This window comes from Pseudonaja textilis, chromosome 5 (genome assembly GCF_049901715.1).
Source record: "Pseudonaja textilis isolate UNSWEBS1 chromosome 5, rPseTex1.2, whole genome shotgun sequence".
Lineage (NCBI taxonomy): Eukaryota > Metazoa > Chordata > Lepidosauria > Squamata > Elapidae > Pseudonaja > Pseudonaja textilis.
Window position 1 is genome coordinate 39,796,608 of NC_141994.1, and position 19,857 is coordinate 39,816,464.

A 19,857-nucleotide genomic window follows, 5' to 3' on the forward strand; every position below is an offset into this window, starting at 1 on the left:
TTTCATTCTAGAATATATTCTGCTACGTTAAGCAACATTAATATAGTTCAATATATTTATTCTAGAACCTATTTAACTATATTAAACCTGTCTTCAATACCAAAGAGCTGGATACTTACAGATTAGAATAATCATCTAGGGCAGCATTCTGTGGCAACGTAACTCTTACCTTGGAGTTATTGTCCTAAAGTATGGAGTTCAGCAACTAGCGTACTTACCTTTGTTTTTCATCTATAGAGAGAACACTATGAGTTCATTCACAGAATTAACATTTTCAGGTATGCTTCAGGTGGACTTACCAAGCACTTTAGTATTTGGACTGAAAGCAACACAAGTGACTGCATCTTTGTGACCTTTAAAATGACGAATCAAAACAGGATCGTCCTATAGTAGAGAAATATATACAAATGTGTATATTCATTTTTATAATGTTTAACTCTAAGATGGATTTTTATATTTTTACATTTGCTGTTTTTATATTTGTTTTATTCAGCTGTTGTATGCTGCCCAGAGTCACTTTTTGTCAAATGGGCAGTTCAACAAAGTTGGTAAAGAACCATTATTTAAATACTAATTTGATGCAATAATATATTTTCACAGAGTACATGAAGATACTACAATCCATTTTTGTTTTTAACCCCTTTCTTATATCCCACTTAATGAGACCAATAGAATTCAGATGAGCATCTTTTATTTTTATTTACTGTAAAAAACTGGGGACCAAAATAATGCTGGCCAAATACCTAACATCTCTCACCTTCCCAAGACTGGGGAAAGATTTCTTTCAGATATATCATAGTGTATTACTATCAGTGCTCCCACTGATAAAAGATTTATCAAACTTCCTCAATATGAATGTGATTGCCCTTGCAGTTTGATGGCAATTGAAACACATGCTTATGTATTAACTTATTTTATTTTCTATAGCTCCTCAAATCTTTATTGTGTGCTGGGAGTGTATGTGAAGAGTTATAATTCTCAACAGGGTCACCTACGGGATGAAGGTCATTTAGCTCCCCAATAAAGCAAGCAGGTACTCATATTGGACAGCAGAAGAATAGGAATACATTGGAGACAGATGATCACTATAGTGACAATGGCAAAAGCATTCATTCATACAGTGTAGAACAAGGTAATGGTAAACCGCTCCTTTATTTTACCAAGAATGGAATAGAAATGAATATGAATAAATATATAGGAGTAGAAAATAAAATGATTAATAATATAGAGCAGGATAATGGATCCCTCAGCTTACTAAGATATATCTGAAGATCTTCTGGAGTATAGGTAATCTTTGACTTATGACCACAACCAAGTCCAAAATTTTTGCTAAGTGAGACATCTGTCAAATGAGTTTTGTTCCATTTTACAACCTTTCTTACTATCATTGTTAAATGAATCATTGAGTTAAGTTAGCAAAATGGAAAGTGAAACTGGCTTCCCCATTGACTTTGCTTGTCAGGTTGCAAATGATAATCACATGACCCCAGAGCACTGAATTTTGATCACATGACCATGCTGCAACTGTCATAAGTGTGAAAACAGTCATAAATTACTTTTTTCAATGCTGTTGTAGCTTCAAACTGTCATTGAACTAATTATTGTAAGTTGAGGACTACCTGTACTAACAGTGTCAAAAACATGGTTAAAAACCTTTAGACATCCATCTAGTTGTTGATGTTACCATTCAGGAAAAGACAACCCAAAGCTGGAAAGACAGAATTATAATAGATGCATGGAAGGTAAGGAGCATGAAAAGAAGAAAGCCCAACACAATGGAAGTTGAAATGAAACAACTACAAATTTTAGACATTGGCAATTTGAGATGGACTGCAATTGAACACTTTTAATCAAAAGATAACGTTTATTACTCATGTTATAAAAACAAAGATGGAATTGAATTGTTATCTTTGGGAAGGACATTGGCTACAATGAAATCAATGATCAAATATTTATCAATTAAATATCAAAATAATCGAAGCTGCATTGTCTGGGGAGAAAGAAAGAAGTGAACTTCATCTGCAGTAATGGGAAATAAAATATGGCTTCTAGAAGAAGAGCAACTACTATTTTTTTCCCTTCCACACCAGATGATATAGAAAACTGGATTGTGTAAACATAGCCCTAACATCAAGGAAGACAGATGAGTGAGGTAAGGGAGTATGCAACTTTTTTTATCACCAACCCTACATGTGGAACTGCCAAGATAGAAAAAGAAACAAGCGGAGGCATTTGTCACCAAGCCATCTCATGATTCCTTTTGTTGTGGTAGCTAAGGCAGTTGAGCAGGAAGACAAAGTTGCAGCTGTTAATTTATTTTGATTGCAAGAGGTGAGAGTGATAGAAAAACTGGATTTTTAAAAAAGATTATGGCTTTTTAAAAATTGGTAGTCTCTGGAGTTTTTCCATTCAAATACCCAACTTGACATCCTTTGGAATCCCTGGTGTTTTTGAATCTTGGCTGTTTACTTGCAGACATTTCATTATCCGACTTCAAGCAAAGCGCAACCAAACAACCAGGTCAAAGCACCAAGGACTCCACAGTTCAAGCAGAAGCTACATATATTTTTTTCTAATTAAACATCCTTTAACTTCCCAGCCCATAGTCTGGCAACCTGTAGCTCCTGTTCGATCGCTTCTCCAAACCAAGCAGCTTTCCTCCCCTTCACAACAATAGCTATTTTAACTCCTCTTTTTAAAAGTAGGTATTCTCCCCCAAACCTCAGTCCTTTACAGTCCATTTGTACGGCCCTTCTGCCCTCAAAAGTTTTTTCAGAGATGCTGAGAATTCAGGAGTTATGCTATTCAGGGCAACAGCACCCAGGCAGAAAAGCGCTTCTCGGCTATGTCAGCGCTACACTCCACCCTGGTTCACCAGATCACAGTTTATTCAATTCAAGACTCCGGGTTCTCTGGAAACACTGGAGAGAGAGAGAGGGAGGGAGGGAGGGAGGGGAGGGAGAAAGGAAGGAAAGAAAAAAGAAAGAAAAAAGAAAGGAGGGAGGGAAGGAGGAAAGAAAGAAAAAGAAAGAAAGAAAGGAAGGAAGGAAGGAAGGAAGGCTACCCCCCCCCCCCCCGCTTCAAGGCTACGAAAGCAGTTTGTGGGTTGATTTGTGATGCAGGGCACCGCGAAAGCACAACCGTCAATTACCAGCCGTCGGCTCGGCCAAGCTGATGAGCAAACAGCGAAAGCGAAAGGAAACAACCGGCCCTTCCCGCCGCTTGCGAAACGAGCAGCGCCCCAGCTCAAATGACCGGCCCTACCAGAGCGGACGCCATCGGGACCCCAGACGAAGAAGGAGGGGCCTTTTTCTCCCCTGCACCGCTTCCAGAGCCCATCAAATCGACCGAGCTCTAGGCCGGATCAGTCGAGCTCCGATTTTGCCTCCTCAGCTGGAGACAGGTGAAAACGCCTTGGAAAGTCCGCCGCCGCCTCTCCTCGAGAAGGAAAACTCGGAGGGAGAAAAAGGAGTTGTGCCTCTTTCAAAGCCGAGGTCGGACATCCACGCCATCGGTACTCGACTCTTCTTAATACGGCCCTTCCGCGGGGGGTGTCGAAGTTGGGCCTGTTGCCTAGAGACAAGCGCGTCCAGCAGCTCTTGCCAGTGATTGGTGGAACAGAAAGGAAGGGCTGCGCTAAGAAAATTTGAACTCTTCGCTTTGAGAGTAATGTTTCGCTTGAGACTGAGCGGGAGAGTTATTGTGATATCCAGTAGACGCTTTCTTAAGTGGCGCATCTTGAAGCTATCATCCTAATGATTCCAAGGGCTGCCCGTGTTATTAACGTGAATTATGGTTTGTCCCTGTCCTCTTCCACAATGTCTTTTCGACTTTCCAGTCTAACCTAGGATTGTCTAGCGGTCTCCAGTTCAAGTCCTAAGATGCTGCTTAGCAATATCACTGCTGGATTTCTTCATGCTGAGGAGAAAGGGCTTAATTTCTCTCAACCTGTTCCAGAGCCTGCAAATCATAGAATGAGAACTATAGCAAACACAACTTATGGACAGGTGTTTCCTCGAAGATCAGATGGGAGTTCTTTGTGCTCTCTGAACTTGCTTGTTTACTTGCAGACATTTCATAAACCATGCTAGGATTTTTCTCCTCAAAGTCTTGTTTTCAGAATAGGCACCACCTAAATTGTAGGTACCTATTTCTTGAAAAGTAAACAGGTAACATAAACAGGCTGGTAGATTGTATAACTTGAAAGCAAGAAATAAGGTATTGGAGTATAGCTCAACTATGATGCTTTGACATAGTGAAAGAAGCACTTACTGGTTGTCTGATGCACATGCAACATTTGTATGAGTAATACAGGACACCCTACCATTTATATTGTAAAACTCTCATGAAGAAATTGAGAAGAGAGAATTTGCCTGGAAAATATCAGTTGTTTAGCTTTAATAAAAAAAGTATTCTGATATAAAGTAGTAACATAACATGGATGAAAAGTTATTAACATTCTACTATGTTAATAGAAGCATTAAAATTTTATACAGAAAAGTGTTCAGTTTTTCAGACTATGAAAATCAAAGCTTGGTAATAATAGCCTTTACTGTCATTGTACATAATATATACAAAGAAATTGGCTGTATACAATGAAATTGATTATGCAGTCGTTACAGAATCACTCTTAGCTAAGACACTGCACCCATCAAATGTTTGACTTCTGAGGAGAGTTATCTGTCATGCCCCTGTCAGAAACTGATTTCGAGGGGGAGGCTGAGCAGCTCACAGGGAGTAGGAGTATGGCTCCATTGGCTGTGGAAGAAACGGGAGAAGGGCAGAGTCTGGCTTGGCAGAGCAGGGGAGAGGTAGAGCAAGGCAGAGGGAATTCAGAGGAAGACTCAGGCCACCCCCTCTTCATCCTAGGGCATGCAGGGAGGAACGAAGAAGGGAGCAAAGTGACTTGTGTGGCTTGTGGGGGACGAAGGGGCCCTGATTCCCTTCATCAGCTGCAGCTAGAAACACAGTGTTTAAAAAAAGAAGCTATGCACAGCAAAGTTGTTGGAAGCAAATGAGTTATATGTTATTGTCGAGGCTTATCTGGGTTCCTGGTGTCTTCCCAACTGTGTTTTGTTGGCCTCTCAAGTCTGCAATTCCTTATCCTGCCCTTTCAAGTTAATTGCTGCAGCATGGTTTGTGTTTGTTACAGTTTGTATGTACTTTGTTTCTGGAGTGAATTTCCTCCACTTAAAGACTGTTCTTGGGAGAGTTTTTCTCCAGTCAAAGGTAACCTGGACATTGGGGGCAAAGTTGGAGGTATTAAAGGGTCTCTCCTTATTTGACTGTGTTGTCTTTGTGCCACATCCCGGGTCATCACATATCTGACTACTGTTGCAATAGTTAAGCTTAGTGAAGTCTAAAAGGTACCAGGGATAATGTTGCATTGACTTAATGGAAGGGGTGTTTAAAACATTTATATAGCCACCACATTAAGTCTGGGAGATTCCCAATGAACAGCTAAAGCATCAGTAAATAAGGCATAATACATTAAATGAATTAAAACCATACACATTAAATGAACTGCTCAACTTTATCTGCAGCAAATTTAAGTATTGAAGCTCAAAAGGATAGGAACACTAAAGGCAACATTATATAGCAATAGCAGTAGCACTATATATAGCGCTTTACAGACCTCTCTAAGCAGTTTACAGTCAGCATATTGGCTCCAACAATTTGGGTCCTCATTTTACCTACCTTGGAAGGCTGAATCAACCTTGAGCCTGGTGAGATTTGAACTGTCAAATTTTAGGCAGCCGGCAGTCAGCAGAAGTAGCCTGCAGTCCTGCACTTCAACCACTGCGCCACCATGGTTCATAGCATAGTACAGTGGAGATTCTCATGCAGTATTTTCCAAATCACAATACTACCCTTATCTTACAGTTAAATAAATGCAGCTGAACTATTAAACATTTCTATCCTGTATACACATGCTTTCATTTCCTTCTTCCATTATCACACTATTTTATAATAGTCCCCAAATGATTTTGTCATACTTTTGTGTGAATAATATAGCAATAACATCAATAGTAAACAGGCCAGAAAGTTACAAAATACAAAAACATGTTTTTACATAAAGCCTTTAACAGTATTTCATAGTGAATCATGAATTGAAGCTGGACAATTATTATTTATGGATCTGTTCTAGTGTCCATGGAGACTGAATACACATTGTATTTAAACTTCACTGTAGTAATATTCTTTAATTTCACATCCTAAAAACAGCTACATTTGTTGGAGTGCTCACTACCTTCAATGACTCCAGTGGCAAAAATGAGATGAGCTACAAATAGGATCACCATCAATGATAAGATGAAATAGGGAGTAATCAAGCGAAGAGTAATTCAAAATGGAATGAGAACAGTTGGGCTTTAGAGGTGAAGGAACCCAATCCACTAGGAAAAGGAACTTTGAAATCAAACCTGAATGAAGACAATGACAAACTATTTCTGATATACTTAGATTGGAAGTCACTTGTCATAGAAGAGTAATAAACTGTTACAAGTAGATCTGAAATTAATGCATACAAAGAAATTTGTTCACATGTAGAGTTAGTATTGAAAGATGAGGCCTTGTTTTCTCATGGACATAAACAGTAACAATGGTGCACAGACTATGAGAACAATGAATCAAAACTTGAAATTATCAAAGCAGAAATGAAGATTATTATATTGGATATTATAGGAATTTTGTTTTTATTTTATTACTGTAAGAGTAAGATCCAGAAAAAACAAAATAGAAACAACAGGAACTTAATTTTAAATATATAATTTTGACCACAAAAGATAGTATTCACCTGTCTTTTCATAATTCAGATAGTGAACACAAAATGAACACATACTGGTGATCTAGGATTGTACTGTAACTATCTTTGCAACACTGAACATTTTTCACCATATTTGCCAAATCTATAATTCTTTACATAAGAATAAATACTCTTGCTGGCAGTATTTATAACATGTTGGTATCTTAATTTGGACCATTTTCAATTTTAGAGAAGTCTGTTTAGAACTGATAGTTCAAACACACAAAGAACCCTCACACAATATTTATAAATACTTGTTAGTGATAAATCAATTTAATTTATAAAATCAATGTACACATTTTTAAAGAATAGAACAAAAAATGGTGATCCCCACTTTGTCTAAAATGCAGGAACTGTCATGTCTGTATCAATAACTTCAGTAGATCTTAGACTATGGATTAGTTAACAAAAACAGTACAGTATTTTGGATTGATTGGACTCCTATTGCACTGATATATCAAAGGCATGAGTAAATCACTGTGGTGTTGTAGTTGCAATGAACTACATCACATTCATAAATTGTTAGGAAACTGGTTTGCAGTGTCCTAAAATCATATTCTGGGAAAAGTCATTGTGGACATTAATCTGATTTTGACAGGACTTAAGTATTTTTTAGATGTCCATATTCTGTTGAAATACATACCTAGTACATGGAAATTGATGACCGGACAATGAAAATGGATTCCTCTACCCTTCTTAAGAAATTCACTGTAAAAATAGTTTATGGTCCCAATTGCTCAGTCAATTAAAAAAATTAATGGATTAAAAATTTCCAATTTAAGAACAAACTGTAATGGAATATGATTGTATGCCATCAATTTGTCAACTCTTGGTGACCACATAAGGACATTTTCCTCCATGAGTCAATTTCTTTACATAGATTTTCTCCATGGAAATGGAATACAGGAAATCCTTGTTTAGCATTTACCTCTTACAACCACCATTCAGAGTTACAATGGTGATGGAAAAGTAACATTGTGACAATTCTCACATTTACCACCTTTGCAGGTTTGTAAAGCAAAGTAAAGCTAACATAAGATTGCAAGCACAATAATGGTTTACTTTAAAATCTGCTTCATTTAACAATCAAGTTGTTGCTCCCAGTTGTGATCATTAAAGGAGTACTGGTGTAGAATAAGGTAGCTTTAGCAATCCTGTATTAAATATGGTAATATTAAAACTTTACATACAACTTTATATAAATACATATGAGATGACCTTATAATTGTCTTGCTTTTTTTAACCTTTTACTATATTATTTCTTCTAATTTCTATTCAATTAAAAGCATTTTTTTTAAAAAAAATACATTCCAAGACTTTGTATATAATTAAAAAAGTACATTTATATCTTCAAATAATAATGATTTTTGAACATTAATAATTATGAAATTAGGGCAGCAGTTTACAAACTTATTAGCATTTTTCAATTTTATTGTACACATATTGTGCATTGACATTAAATGTTTGATTTGATTAAGCCAAGCCAAGCCATTTTCAAGATTCAAAAGGCCAGGAAATGTGACAAAGAATTTTGTTGAATTACTTTCATCTTAAATTCATATTAAATACACTTTTGATTTTGTTTTTATTGAGTACAAACAGAAAGAAAACTAACAATACAATTAAAAAGACAAATGTTTGCCTTCATTCCAGAGAAATCAAAAATAATAAAGCTGAAAATTGTAAAATTATTCCTCCCCTCTCTATATGATAACCATATTAATTCAATTGACTTTCGATTAAAACCGCCTTAATATTTTATACAGCCATTTGAAATAATTTAAAAGTACAGAACTTTAACTCAATATATCTACCTTGATTAATTGCCATTTTTACATTTATCTTTCCTAATAAAATCAGTGGGATTTTTTTTAGCCATCTGTGTCATTTGTAATCCGAGAGGGGAAAAATAAGTTTGATAAAGCTGAAAAACATTACTTTGGTAAAACAATTTTCAGAATATTTAAGAGAATTCCAGCAACCCACCAAAACTTCAATTATTTTATATTTCTATAGAAACAAATCTCTTATATATTATCAGTAAGTGCTGCTATAAAAACATATTAACAAGGTATATAGTAAGAGTTTGTACTGAATTCAAGTACTGTTATGCTGAAAATATTTAGTAAAAACAAATGTTTCCAAAATCAAATTAAAAATAAGAGCAAATGAAAAGTGCACTCTTATGTTCTAAAAGTCATCTTTATGGATGGAAAATACAGGTAGTCTCAACTTATAGCCATTTGTTTAGCGACCAAAGTTACAATGGTACTGAAAAGTGACTTTCTGGTTTTCACACTTATAACTGTTGCAGGATCCCTAGTCACATGATCAAAATTTGGATGCTTGGTAGCTAGCGTGTTGCACGGTCCTGGGGGTCATGTGATCACCATTTCTAAACTTCCCAGCTGGCTTCTGACAAGCAATTCAATGGGAAAAGCCAGAATCACTTAATGACAACATGATTCACTTAACTACAGTAATTGCTTAACAACCGTAGCAAAAAAAGGTCATAAAATAGGACAAAACTCACTTAGCAACTGCCTTGCTTAGCAACAAAGTTTGGGCTCAATTTTGGTCATGAGATGGGGATTACCTATATAATTTTTATGTGTAATAATCTTAGCAAAGGAATAAATGAACTATATACCGATCATTTTTTTAAAAGAAAATCCATATTGAGGCAATATGTTTTAAAAGTTTCCTTTATCATCCTACCAGAGATCTTTTCCAAATTTTGCAGAAACAGAATGACTTATTTAAATTTTTATGAAGATATAAATTACTGATGTTATTAATCTACTGAACTTCTGTGTTTCCAGAATGGATGACAAAGTTTTTGTAGACTTTATGTCAGGTTTTCTGTCAATGTTGCATTAAAATATGAGGAAAATAAATTTGATAAATCTAATCAATTATAGCTCTATGTGTATTACTAAAGGAGAAACATTATTTAAAAAGCCATCATGATTTTTCTCTAATATTAATGCAAAAATCTTGATATACAGGTGAAACTTGAAAAATTAGAATATTGTGCAAATGTTCATTTATTTCAGTAATGTAACTTAAAAGGTGAAACTAATATATCAGATAGACTCATTACATGCAAAGCAAGATAGTTCAAGCCGTGATTTGGCACAATTGTGATGATTATGGCTTACAGCTCATGAAAACCCCAAATCCACAATCTCAGAAAATTAGATTACATGCAATCAATAAAACAAGGATTGTACATAGAACAATATCGGACCTCTGAAAAGTATAAGCATGCATATGTACTCAGTACTTGGTTTGGGCCCCTTTTGCAGCAATTACTGCCTCAATGCGGTGTGGCATGGAAGCTATGAGGCTGTGGCACTGCTGAGGTGTTATAGAAGACCAGGATGCTTCAATAGTGGCCTTCAGCTCTTCTGCATTATTCGGTCTCATGTCTCTCATCTTTCTCTTGGCAATGCCCCATAGATTCTCTATGGGGTTCAGGTCAGGAGAGTTTGCTGGCCAATCAAGCACAGTAATCCCATGGTCATTGAACCAGGTTTTGGTGCTTTTGGCAGTGTGGGCAGGTGCCAAGTCCTGGAAAATGAAGTCAGCATCCCCATAAAGCTCGTCTGCGGAAGGAAGCATGAAATGCTCCAAAACTTTCTATTAATGTGCTTTGATACAGCACTTTGGGAACTTCCAACTTCTTTTGCAATTACCTTTTGTGGCTTTCCCTCCTTATGGAGGGGTTCAATGATGGTTTTCTGCACAACTGTGAGGTCAGCAGTCTTTCCCATGATTGTGATTCTGACTGAACCAGACTGAGAGACCATTTAAAGGCTCAGGAACCCTTTGCAGGTGTTATGGCTTAATTAGCTGATTAAAATGGGACACTTTGAGCCTAGAATATTGAACCTTTTCACAATATTCCAATTTTCTGAGATAGTGAATTTGGCGTTTTCATGAGCTGTAAGCCATCTCAATTATGCCAAATCACGGCTTGAACTATCTTGCTTTGCATGTAATGAGTGTATCTCATATACTAGTTTTAATTTTAAGTTGCATTACTGAAATAAATGAACTTTTGCTGATATTCTAAATTTTTGAGTTTCATCTGTATGTCTTTCACCATTCAATGAGAGTGCCTTCCAGATGGGAACTTTTACTTGTCACAGATTTAATGGTTATTACTTTTGGATACATAAAGGTGTAGCTAAACAGGCAGTTTGACTGTAATCTTTGGGATATATATATTCTGCAAAACATGATTCTCAGTGCTACATTTTATTATTATATCAATGTAACATAAAACGTTAATGTATTTAATCAGAATCATTTCAGTCAGTATTGAGTCAGTATTTCACATTGGCATGTTTTAATAGCAGAAACATTACATAGCTGTCATTGTTTCAGTCAAAAGTCTGCTATCCTACTAGGTGTTTCGCTTGCTTCCATTATCTTTGCTTTATATGGTCCAATTCTGTTTCAAGGCAAAAAAAGATAATTAAGTTCTTGTGTGGCACTCATAAAACATTATATAATTCAGATGTAGGGCATCTTCCAGTCAATGTGCTTAAATATTATTAACTTCCCACCCTCATTTTCTTACTTAACTTGAACTTTCTTTTTCATAAAGTCTAAACAATACATCCATATTTGAATGCCTTATAAACATTCCAAACAATAAATCCAAAAGTCTATTTGCAATAAAAGAATCTTCAAACTCTTGTATCTATTTTTCAAAAAGCAAATCTTTTAATAAATATATATTAAGTGCCTAGGAAAAAAATGGAACAATTATTTCTTGTAGGAATTGAACTGGGGCAAAATTTTATATAGGGACATTACTTGTATTACATTTTTAATCCATTGAACTAAAATTGAGATACCAGAAGATAATGTAGTTAAGAAAACTGGTGTAGAATTGAAAAAAAAAGTTTTGAAATAGTTAAGTCACTAAATATCCACCAAATTAAAATCTGACATATGATTCTGTGATACTTTTATCAACTGGTACTATTGATTTAATTAAGGATCTGAAACTTAAGCCGACATTACATTTTAGGAATAAATGAACACAAGGGGACAAGAACTAACCACTTTATATCAAATGTATTATACTGTACTACTTGAAAAATGAGACCCTACAAAATAACACTTAAGTAGTGTTTTTATGCAAGTTAAATTTACTCAGAATTTGCTAAGCTTACCCAGAAGTCCATGGAAAGAGAACAGTCAGATAACAGTCATGTTTCAGAAAAGGCAGAGGAGGTAGGGTAAGATAGTTAGCCTAGCATAGTTAACACGAGAGAACAACTGAATGTAAGACCTATATTTTATTGAAAACAGTTATTGTATCTATTTCTAGTTGTTCCTGCCAAAATGTGAAATATATTAAGGTGAATGGGTGTGAAAAAATATATTATGGTTAATTTTGGAGAGACAATTTGGGTTTTTGGGAAACTTAGTTGTTCAAGAATAGCGATGGATATGAAAGGAAGATGCATATTATCAATTTATCTCATTTCTAACAATGGCCACATTAGAAGACGACAGTGGAAATAAAAAGTGGAGGCAAAACAGTAATATTTTGAGATATGCAGACAATGCCACTATATTAGCTGGTATTATGTTTAGATTTAATTGTTAAGAGTAAAAAATGGAAAATTTATCCTAATATTAAATACTAATGCCAACCAATATTCTCAAGTGAACTCATAGTTTATGGCAAAGAAAATAATAGATAATGAAAGATAAGCATTTATTTGGCAATAAATAAGAATAATTGAAAAGCTTTTCAGTAGTTATGTGCATCAGTTTAAGGTACACATTGAGAAAGTATGACCTCAAACTGTGGATGTGGGGTTCTAAGAATACAACAACATATTCAAGAACTAATCAATTGACCCTAGACCAAAAAAGGATAAGAACTTCCTTGAGCAAACAAAAATATATTTTGGTCATATGACAGAAGTGAATGATGGGTTAGGAAAACTAAACTTGTTGCGGTTGAAAAAGTTGAAAAGCTGAAAAAGGGAATAGATAAAGTATATTGTATCGATAAGACCAAATAATATATTCTTAAGTGTATTATCACAAGAGATAGTTTTATTATTGGAGACAGGATAAGATAATGTACCATTTGTGCATTCTCTAGAAACCAGAACTGATTGGTACATATGCATGAAACATTTTTTTAAAGATTTTATATCTTAATTCTCAAGCTTTCATTTCTGCTTTAAAAATGGTGCTTCTGAGGTATTATCTCCTGTTTAAAAAAAAAAGGAAGCTTGTATACTAAATGACTGAATAGCAAAAGCGAACATTAGATATATAAATACATGAATCCAGCATACCACACAATGGAAATGTTCAGCAAAATGTATTGTTTAGAAACAAAACTACACATATTTGTGAAATACATATCTTAAAATGAATGATAAAATGCCATCTGTACCTAAGACACATATACAACATCAAAATCAAACAGAAATAAAACGCTGTTTAGGGCCATTTCTTTTTCTATGCATCTTACTGCTTTAAAATGGCATACAGCTTTCATGTTTACTTTTATACCCAAGATTTAGATGCAGGTTGAAAAATTCACTTTGGTACCATTATTGTTCACTACTTGCTTAATATTTCTAAGTAATTGTGATACACAGACCATTATTTCCATTAGTTCATTCAGTTTCAGGAAAATTCAAGCTAGAACAAAACACTAGGTTATAATTATTTCAGGATACATGTAATCACATCTGTATATGAAAATATATTGGCTGAACATTTTAATTTGTGAACTTCTGTATGCCAGTGTCTGGGTTTTATATAGTTTATAACACCACAATAAAACAACTCTAAAATATTCACAAACCCAAATCATTAAAATCAATAAAATTATTAAACAATTATGTCAGGCAAATCTGAATCCCCTTCGGAGGGCTGTTTTCATCACAAAACGTGTGCACCAAACAGACATAAAATGAAATTGTACTGTAAGTGTCAGATTAATATATAAGGGAGAATAGGGTGAAACTATTAGTTATTTATAAAATGTGGTAGAACTGAATGTCCAAAGTAAGAATTGTAATAATTCCAAAGGCTGCTAAAATCTACAGGCCTAAATATCAATTCCATTTTATCGAGATTTAAATCTAATCCAACATTAGTTACCAAAGGAAAGTAATCAAGATGACGATAAATTGCTGAATTTCATTTAGCTTAAATTACATGTTATATTGGCATTGAAATGCACAATAGTCGATTGTACTTCCATAGGATTACAAATCAAAACACAAAGGATGAAAGTTAGGCCAACATCTAGAAAAACTTTTATCACTAGTTTCCATGTCATGTAGAATGGACCTTCACAACCAGCTACATAATTCCAAACATTATTTGGAATGGGTAGATTTTCTTCCATGTGAGAATATAAGGAATACCAAACTAAATTGATTAGTAGTAGTAGTTTTTAAATAAATGGAAGAACTTTACACAAAAACTTTACTGTCTTCCCTTAACTGCTGCTCTCTGCATGTACAGGACATCAATTTCCATAATTCTGAACCAATATTCTGGTTGCAGAATATGAACAGTGCAATCTCATTACACGGCATTATCTGATTGCAGTAGAAAATCAATAGGAAAAACAACATACAAGTATACAATCCTTCAGATTTAAGCCAGTTTCTATTTAAATTTTCTAGAACATATCTATAGCTACAACTATTATGTGGAAATTAATTATTTTAGCATTGTAATGTGCCATGCCATGGCAAAATGTTAGGCGACTCTGGAATGGAAGGTTATAGTAAATAGGATTTATTCTGTCATTTAGTTTTTTATAACATAAAATTGGAATCCTTCTTTGTCAGAGGAAGTTCTTAACTGTGTATGCAACTGTTATATGTTGATAAAATAGAAATGTTTCAGAATTCCATTTGTTTGGCAAGATGAAAACACCAGTTGAAGTAAAAAGAAAAAATGTAAGTATTTAAAATGTACTTTTGAATATCTTTTCAACCACAAAGTCATTCTTTTACAAAAATGACTTTGGATTCCTAATGATAGCCCTGAGACTGAATCTGCTCAGACTGAAGGATATACTCAGTATCAAATCTCTTGTTCATTTTATTAAAGTGACACAATACCTACAACTGGATCATCATTTTTATGTTGAATTCTAAAGTGGTTAGATTCTGTGTTGAAAATTAAACAACCAATTATAAGTGATTGTGCCAATTCCCCTTCTGTATTTCTGATTCCCTATTTTATGCTATAAAAACATAGAAATCCTTCATGTTAATTCAAAAGAACAAAGTGGATTCAAATACAATGAAATGGAAAGCTATCAGATTCTTGCTTCATCTTGCTTCAGATTCTTGCTTCATCTTGGGAGTAGTTTACATTGCTGCTGTATCAATATATGCAATCAGTTTAGATTTTTATCTAATATTGAGTCTATTCTCTGTTATTGATTTTTGCAAGTATTAATTTGTCCTGAATATTAATTTGGTTTGAATCCATACATTTAGCTAAAATTAATTCAAATAATAATTCAAATTGAAATCCTAATGAGGTACATATCACAGAGTAAAAAGTCAGATACAGAACAGGCTACATATTCAAAATAAAATTATGTATTTCAAGTAAAATATTTTCAGAGATTTCAGTTCCCATCCAGAGACAGATAAACAGCATATTTATTTATTTGTTACATCAAGCAAAATGAAAATAAGCCTTACAACCAGGAAAAGCATGTGGGGTCAGTAACTGAAAAGCAGTAATGACTACTTTAATAAATAATGAAATTATGTTGCTTTCATAGTAGTAAAATTATAGAACAAATATCCTTGGTATTAGATTACACTTACTATTAAGACTCAATGTACTGCAGTCAACAGGATTGAAAAAGTTAATTTGTTAGTAAATTAAGTTTCTCCTTGAGGTATGACCTGTAGAATTTACTCTAAGAGTTTGGACATTCAAATAATGATGATTACCATTAAAAGAAAAGAAAATATTTCCAAATAGCAAGTTTAAAAAATAACTATAATGAATCATACACAGCTGATAGTTTGAATAATTACATCTTATTCTTCAATATGTGTTGCAGTTACATCATTCTCCCAGTTACATAAATACTACCTTTCCAAACCATATTTCTTATCCACTTACAAAATAAGAGACTGAAAATAATTACTTATCAACATAAATAGTTCTCTAAATAGGATAAAGGACAACTAGAAAATGAATGGTTGATATTTGGATACAATATGCAAAACCTTATGGATGGATATAGTGTCCAATGAAAGGACCATTAACCATTATCGAATCCTTGTATATTTTACTTGAAATCTGAATAATAAAATCTAGCTGTAACATTACAAATGTCTCAAATTGCTTCCCCAGAAGACAAGCTATAATGTTCACAAATATGACTGTCATATTCTTGAGGTGCTTAAATACTGTATACTAAATTTAAGATGCATTCTCTTCTTCCTGTTAGCTCAGCTCCCAGGCAAGTTAATGTCTGGTTTAGCAGCAGATATATTCCAAGTTTTCTTATGAGGAATATACATCTCAGAAAAAAATTACAAGTAGATCATTCTGAACAATAGAAAATTATTCTGTCATGATTGAGAAAATATATTATCACAGAGGATCATGTTTCTTCTTACCTGTCCTATATTTTCAGTAAGGTACTAATCCCTACTCTATTGAGCTGTACTGGCAAAAAGAAAGAATACATCCCAAATCATCAGAAAGCAAAATTAAAATTAGACACTGATAATAAACACAAAAAGAAAAATAGACATTTTCAATTATTGGTTAAGAAAATCAAATTGTCAAAGGTAGGCATATCGGAGAACATACTTTTATTAATATTTTCTTTTAGAGTGGAAAAAGTTTCTAATTGATTTATTTCTCTTACTCTTGTGAACGAGAATTGGACTGTGCAATGCTTCAGATCAGATCAGGAGTTTTAGAACATGCAGGAATGCAAAGAAAATCTGTCTACAACTTTTTTTTTCTTGGACTGCAAGGCAGCTTTAAAATGTTACCGCTAGATGTTGTATTCATACTTCCATGTATTCCAGAGCATCTCTTCTGCATAAAGCAGAAACAGTCCACAGTCTTTGTTCTTTAACAACTAGTGAAGCCACCAAAACCTAATATTTATAAAGATGCTGGATTCTATAAAAACGATTGCCGCATATTTATTTTATCAAAAGGGGTAATTTATTTTAACTCAAATGAATTTCAAAACAGTGTATGGTAACTATTCATAACTTTCCAAATACCAATAGCCTTCATGCTATAAAGATATTTAGGTCAGAAAAATAAACAGCTCCACTCACAGTTCACCAAGCTACTGTTTCTAGACAAAAACAAAAAGAACTAAGGATCTGATGTATTTTGATTTAATCCATTTTGCCTGAGATAACAAAAGTATTTCAAGCAAGTTCCATCATAGGTCCTGCATTAAACAATCCTCTATTAAATTCTGAACATATTCAGTGAGTTCTGAATTTTTAAAATTTTTACAATTGTTTCAAAACCATTAAGTAGTAAATGTTTAAGAAACTAATTAGGACAGAGGCCATAACTTCATTAGAACACCATTGCTCATGTTTTTTTTTCTTTTTCTTTTTACAAAGCATTAGTGTTACCTGTTGGCTATTAGTAGTAGCAATTTTATCTACAATATTTAACAAGATAGGTTGCAGGCAAAATTTTTAGTACAGTTTCAATAGAAACACCCTTTCCTGAAAATACAGCAGTATTTGATGGACTAATTTTTTCTACATCATTTATAAGGAAACTTCCCATCTCTGAACAGGAACAAAAAAATTATCTACAAACCTTGTAAACAGATCTGCATTATTTATAAACATAAATAATTCAAATTATCAACAGCTGAGAGCAGAAATGAAAATTATAAATTTGGTGACCCTGGGCTCTCCTGCCCAATCCAGCCCTCTCATCAAAGGAATTAAGAACATAAGTTCTGGTAAGACATTCTTACGGGCCATTCTTAAGTACAGCTAATGATCCACAGGACACATAAGCAAGTTACTGTTTATCTGTCAGAGTTCATTATTACTCCCACTTTCCCCTCCCCCAGAAAAGCACCCTGAAGTCTGGCAGAAAGCTTCTTTTTAAAAAAATAAATCTACATTCGTACAATTTTATCTTCTTGTTGAAGTCCAAGACAAGAATACCATCTTGTCCATCATAGTGAGGGAGAAAGCCCAGTTTCAGTGTGTTTCTTTAAATGCAGCTAGTGTGTTAACATTCAGCATACAATCAGAGTGATGTTTCCAAACTATGCAGTGGGCTCCCTGGGGATGAAGAGGTAGCAGACTTACTCAAGTCTGTCATAAGATGAATTCCACTGTTAACCGCATTGTTATTTTTGTTGGGTGATGGTGGAAGAGGAGTTGAGTTACGTTTTGTTGGAGCATCATCTTCAGCATCAGTATCATCAATAAGTGGAATATGAGTTTCAGAATCTTCTATTCTAAACTCAGGATGAGTCATAAAATTGTGGATTGAACTTCGGGACTCAGGTTTTTCCAATCCTTCATATAAGGAACTACGAAATGCATTCACCACTCGGATCTGCAAGTATGAAAAGCACAAGTGTTACTGTTTAATAATATTGTCCACAGGAGAATGTTGTTTTATGAGACTGAATCCACAAATAGGTAAGATAAGTGAACTGAATTAATGCAGTGGAACTTGCAATAAACTGTAAATAAATAAATAAAAATGAAGAGCATTTCAGAAGAGCACTGTCAGGCTATAGCAGAAATAAATATCAAAAAATTGGTTCAAAATGTCAAGCTACAAGAATTGAAGCTATTTACTTTTATAACTAATATGAAATTTTAAGCCAATTGATAAATTCTACTCCATTTTGAAGACTTCTAGAACGACTACTACTCCAATTCTACTCCATTTTATTAGACTTCTAGAATGACTGGCAAGACTTTAAGAATGTTTAATATATTTTTTTTAACAAATACTGGGAACTGTGGTTCAAGCTATGAAAATTTCAATATAATACAAGCTTGTTCAAGCTTGCTGGATTTAATCTAAATATTTGAGTATATGTCACATAAAATACTTTCACAGAAATGTGTGTCATAATTTGTAGGATTAAGAAATGCATGATAAAAATGGCCCATATGAAATAATCTGTTCTCCCTCACATTACTGCAAATATGTATATATTCTCAAATGACAAAAATATGAGCTGAGTCATGATTCACAAACATAAATACTTTGGGATATATTTTTAGTTTTTTGCTTCAAATATCCCAGTTGCCATTTTTATATTCAGTAAGTTCTAGATCAGGGGTGTCCAACCTTTCACCTTCCCTGGGCCACATTAGAAGATGAAAATTTGGTTTGGGCCGCACATAAAATAAAATAACAGTAACGATACCCGATCATCCCAAAAAACCATAGAAAACATAGTTAACATTAAATTTATTTAGAAATAAAGTTAGTGAGATGTTTTTATTATTTATTATTAATTATTTATTAAAAATTATTTATTTTTTATCACGGTTTTTTAATCACAGTTTTTTTATCACAGTTTATTTTCCGGCCAAATTTTGCGGGGGGGGGGGAGAAAGCTCGCCTGCCTCACGCCTACCTCTCCTCCTGCAAATAGCCCGGCTGGATGAGGCAGGACTGGAAGGCAGAAGCAGCAGCAGCAGCGGCGGGGGCAGAAGCCTTCCCCCCCCGCCCCGCTTCTGCCCCCGTCACCGCTGCTGCTTCTGCCCCCGCCGCCGCTTCTTCCCCGCCACTGCTGCTGCTTCTGCCGCCGCTGCTTCTGCCCCTGCCGCGGGGCAGCGGCGGGCAGAAGCAGCAGCTGGGGGCAGAAGCGCGGGAGGGGCAGCGGTGGTGGCGGTGGGAGAAAGCGGTGGCGGCAGGGGCAGAGCGGCGAGGGTGGCGGCGGGAGAAGAAGCTGCGGCGGGGACAGCAGCAGCGGTGGGGGCAGAAGCAGCAGCAGTGGCAGGGCAGAAGCGGCGGGGGTGGCGGCGGGGCAGAAGCAGCTG

The 19,857-nt window shown here is 34.8% G+C and overlaps 2 protein-coding genes across 14 annotated transcripts in view; both read right to left on the reverse strand.

Annotated features, from left to right (window-relative positions):
* The window catches only part of POC1B (POC1 centriolar protein B), a 30,292-nt gene extending 26,704 nt beyond the window's left edge, over positions 1 to 3,588 (reverse strand). For 3 of the 8 annotated variants that reach the window (XM_087934529.1, XM_026698914.2, XM_087934528.1), the window contains exons 1-2: positions 3,265 to 3,578; positions 300 to 384 (exon numbers count right to left, since the gene is read on the reverse strand). Coding sequence is in view for 2 of the 8 variants with exons in the window: in XM_026698914.2 (XP_026554699.1) it covers positions 300 to 384; positions 3,265 to 3,339 (160 nt within the window). In the remaining 6 variants the exon portion in view is untranslated. Of the gene's footprint in view, positions 1 to 299; positions 385 to 995; positions 1,015 to 3,151 lie in introns of those variants that run through there. The other 5 variants (XM_087934531.1, XM_087934526.1, XM_087934530.1 and 2 more) reach the window with 4 other exon arrangements.
* Positions 3,589 to 15,476: 11,888 nt separating this feature from the next.
* The window catches only part of ATP2B1 (ATPase plasma membrane Ca2+ transporting 1), an 85,587-nt gene continuing 81,206 nt past the window's right edge, over positions 15,477 to 19,857 (reverse strand). For all 6 annotated transcript variants that reach the window (XM_026698887.2, XM_087934536.1, XM_026698859.2 and 3 more), the window contains one exon: positions 15,477 to 18,409. In XM_026698887.2, coding sequence (XP_026554672.1) covers positions 18,095 to 18,409 — 315 coding nt within the window. In that variant the 3' untranslated portion in view covers positions 15,477 to 18,094. The remainder of the gene's footprint in view (positions 18,410 to 19,857) is intronic.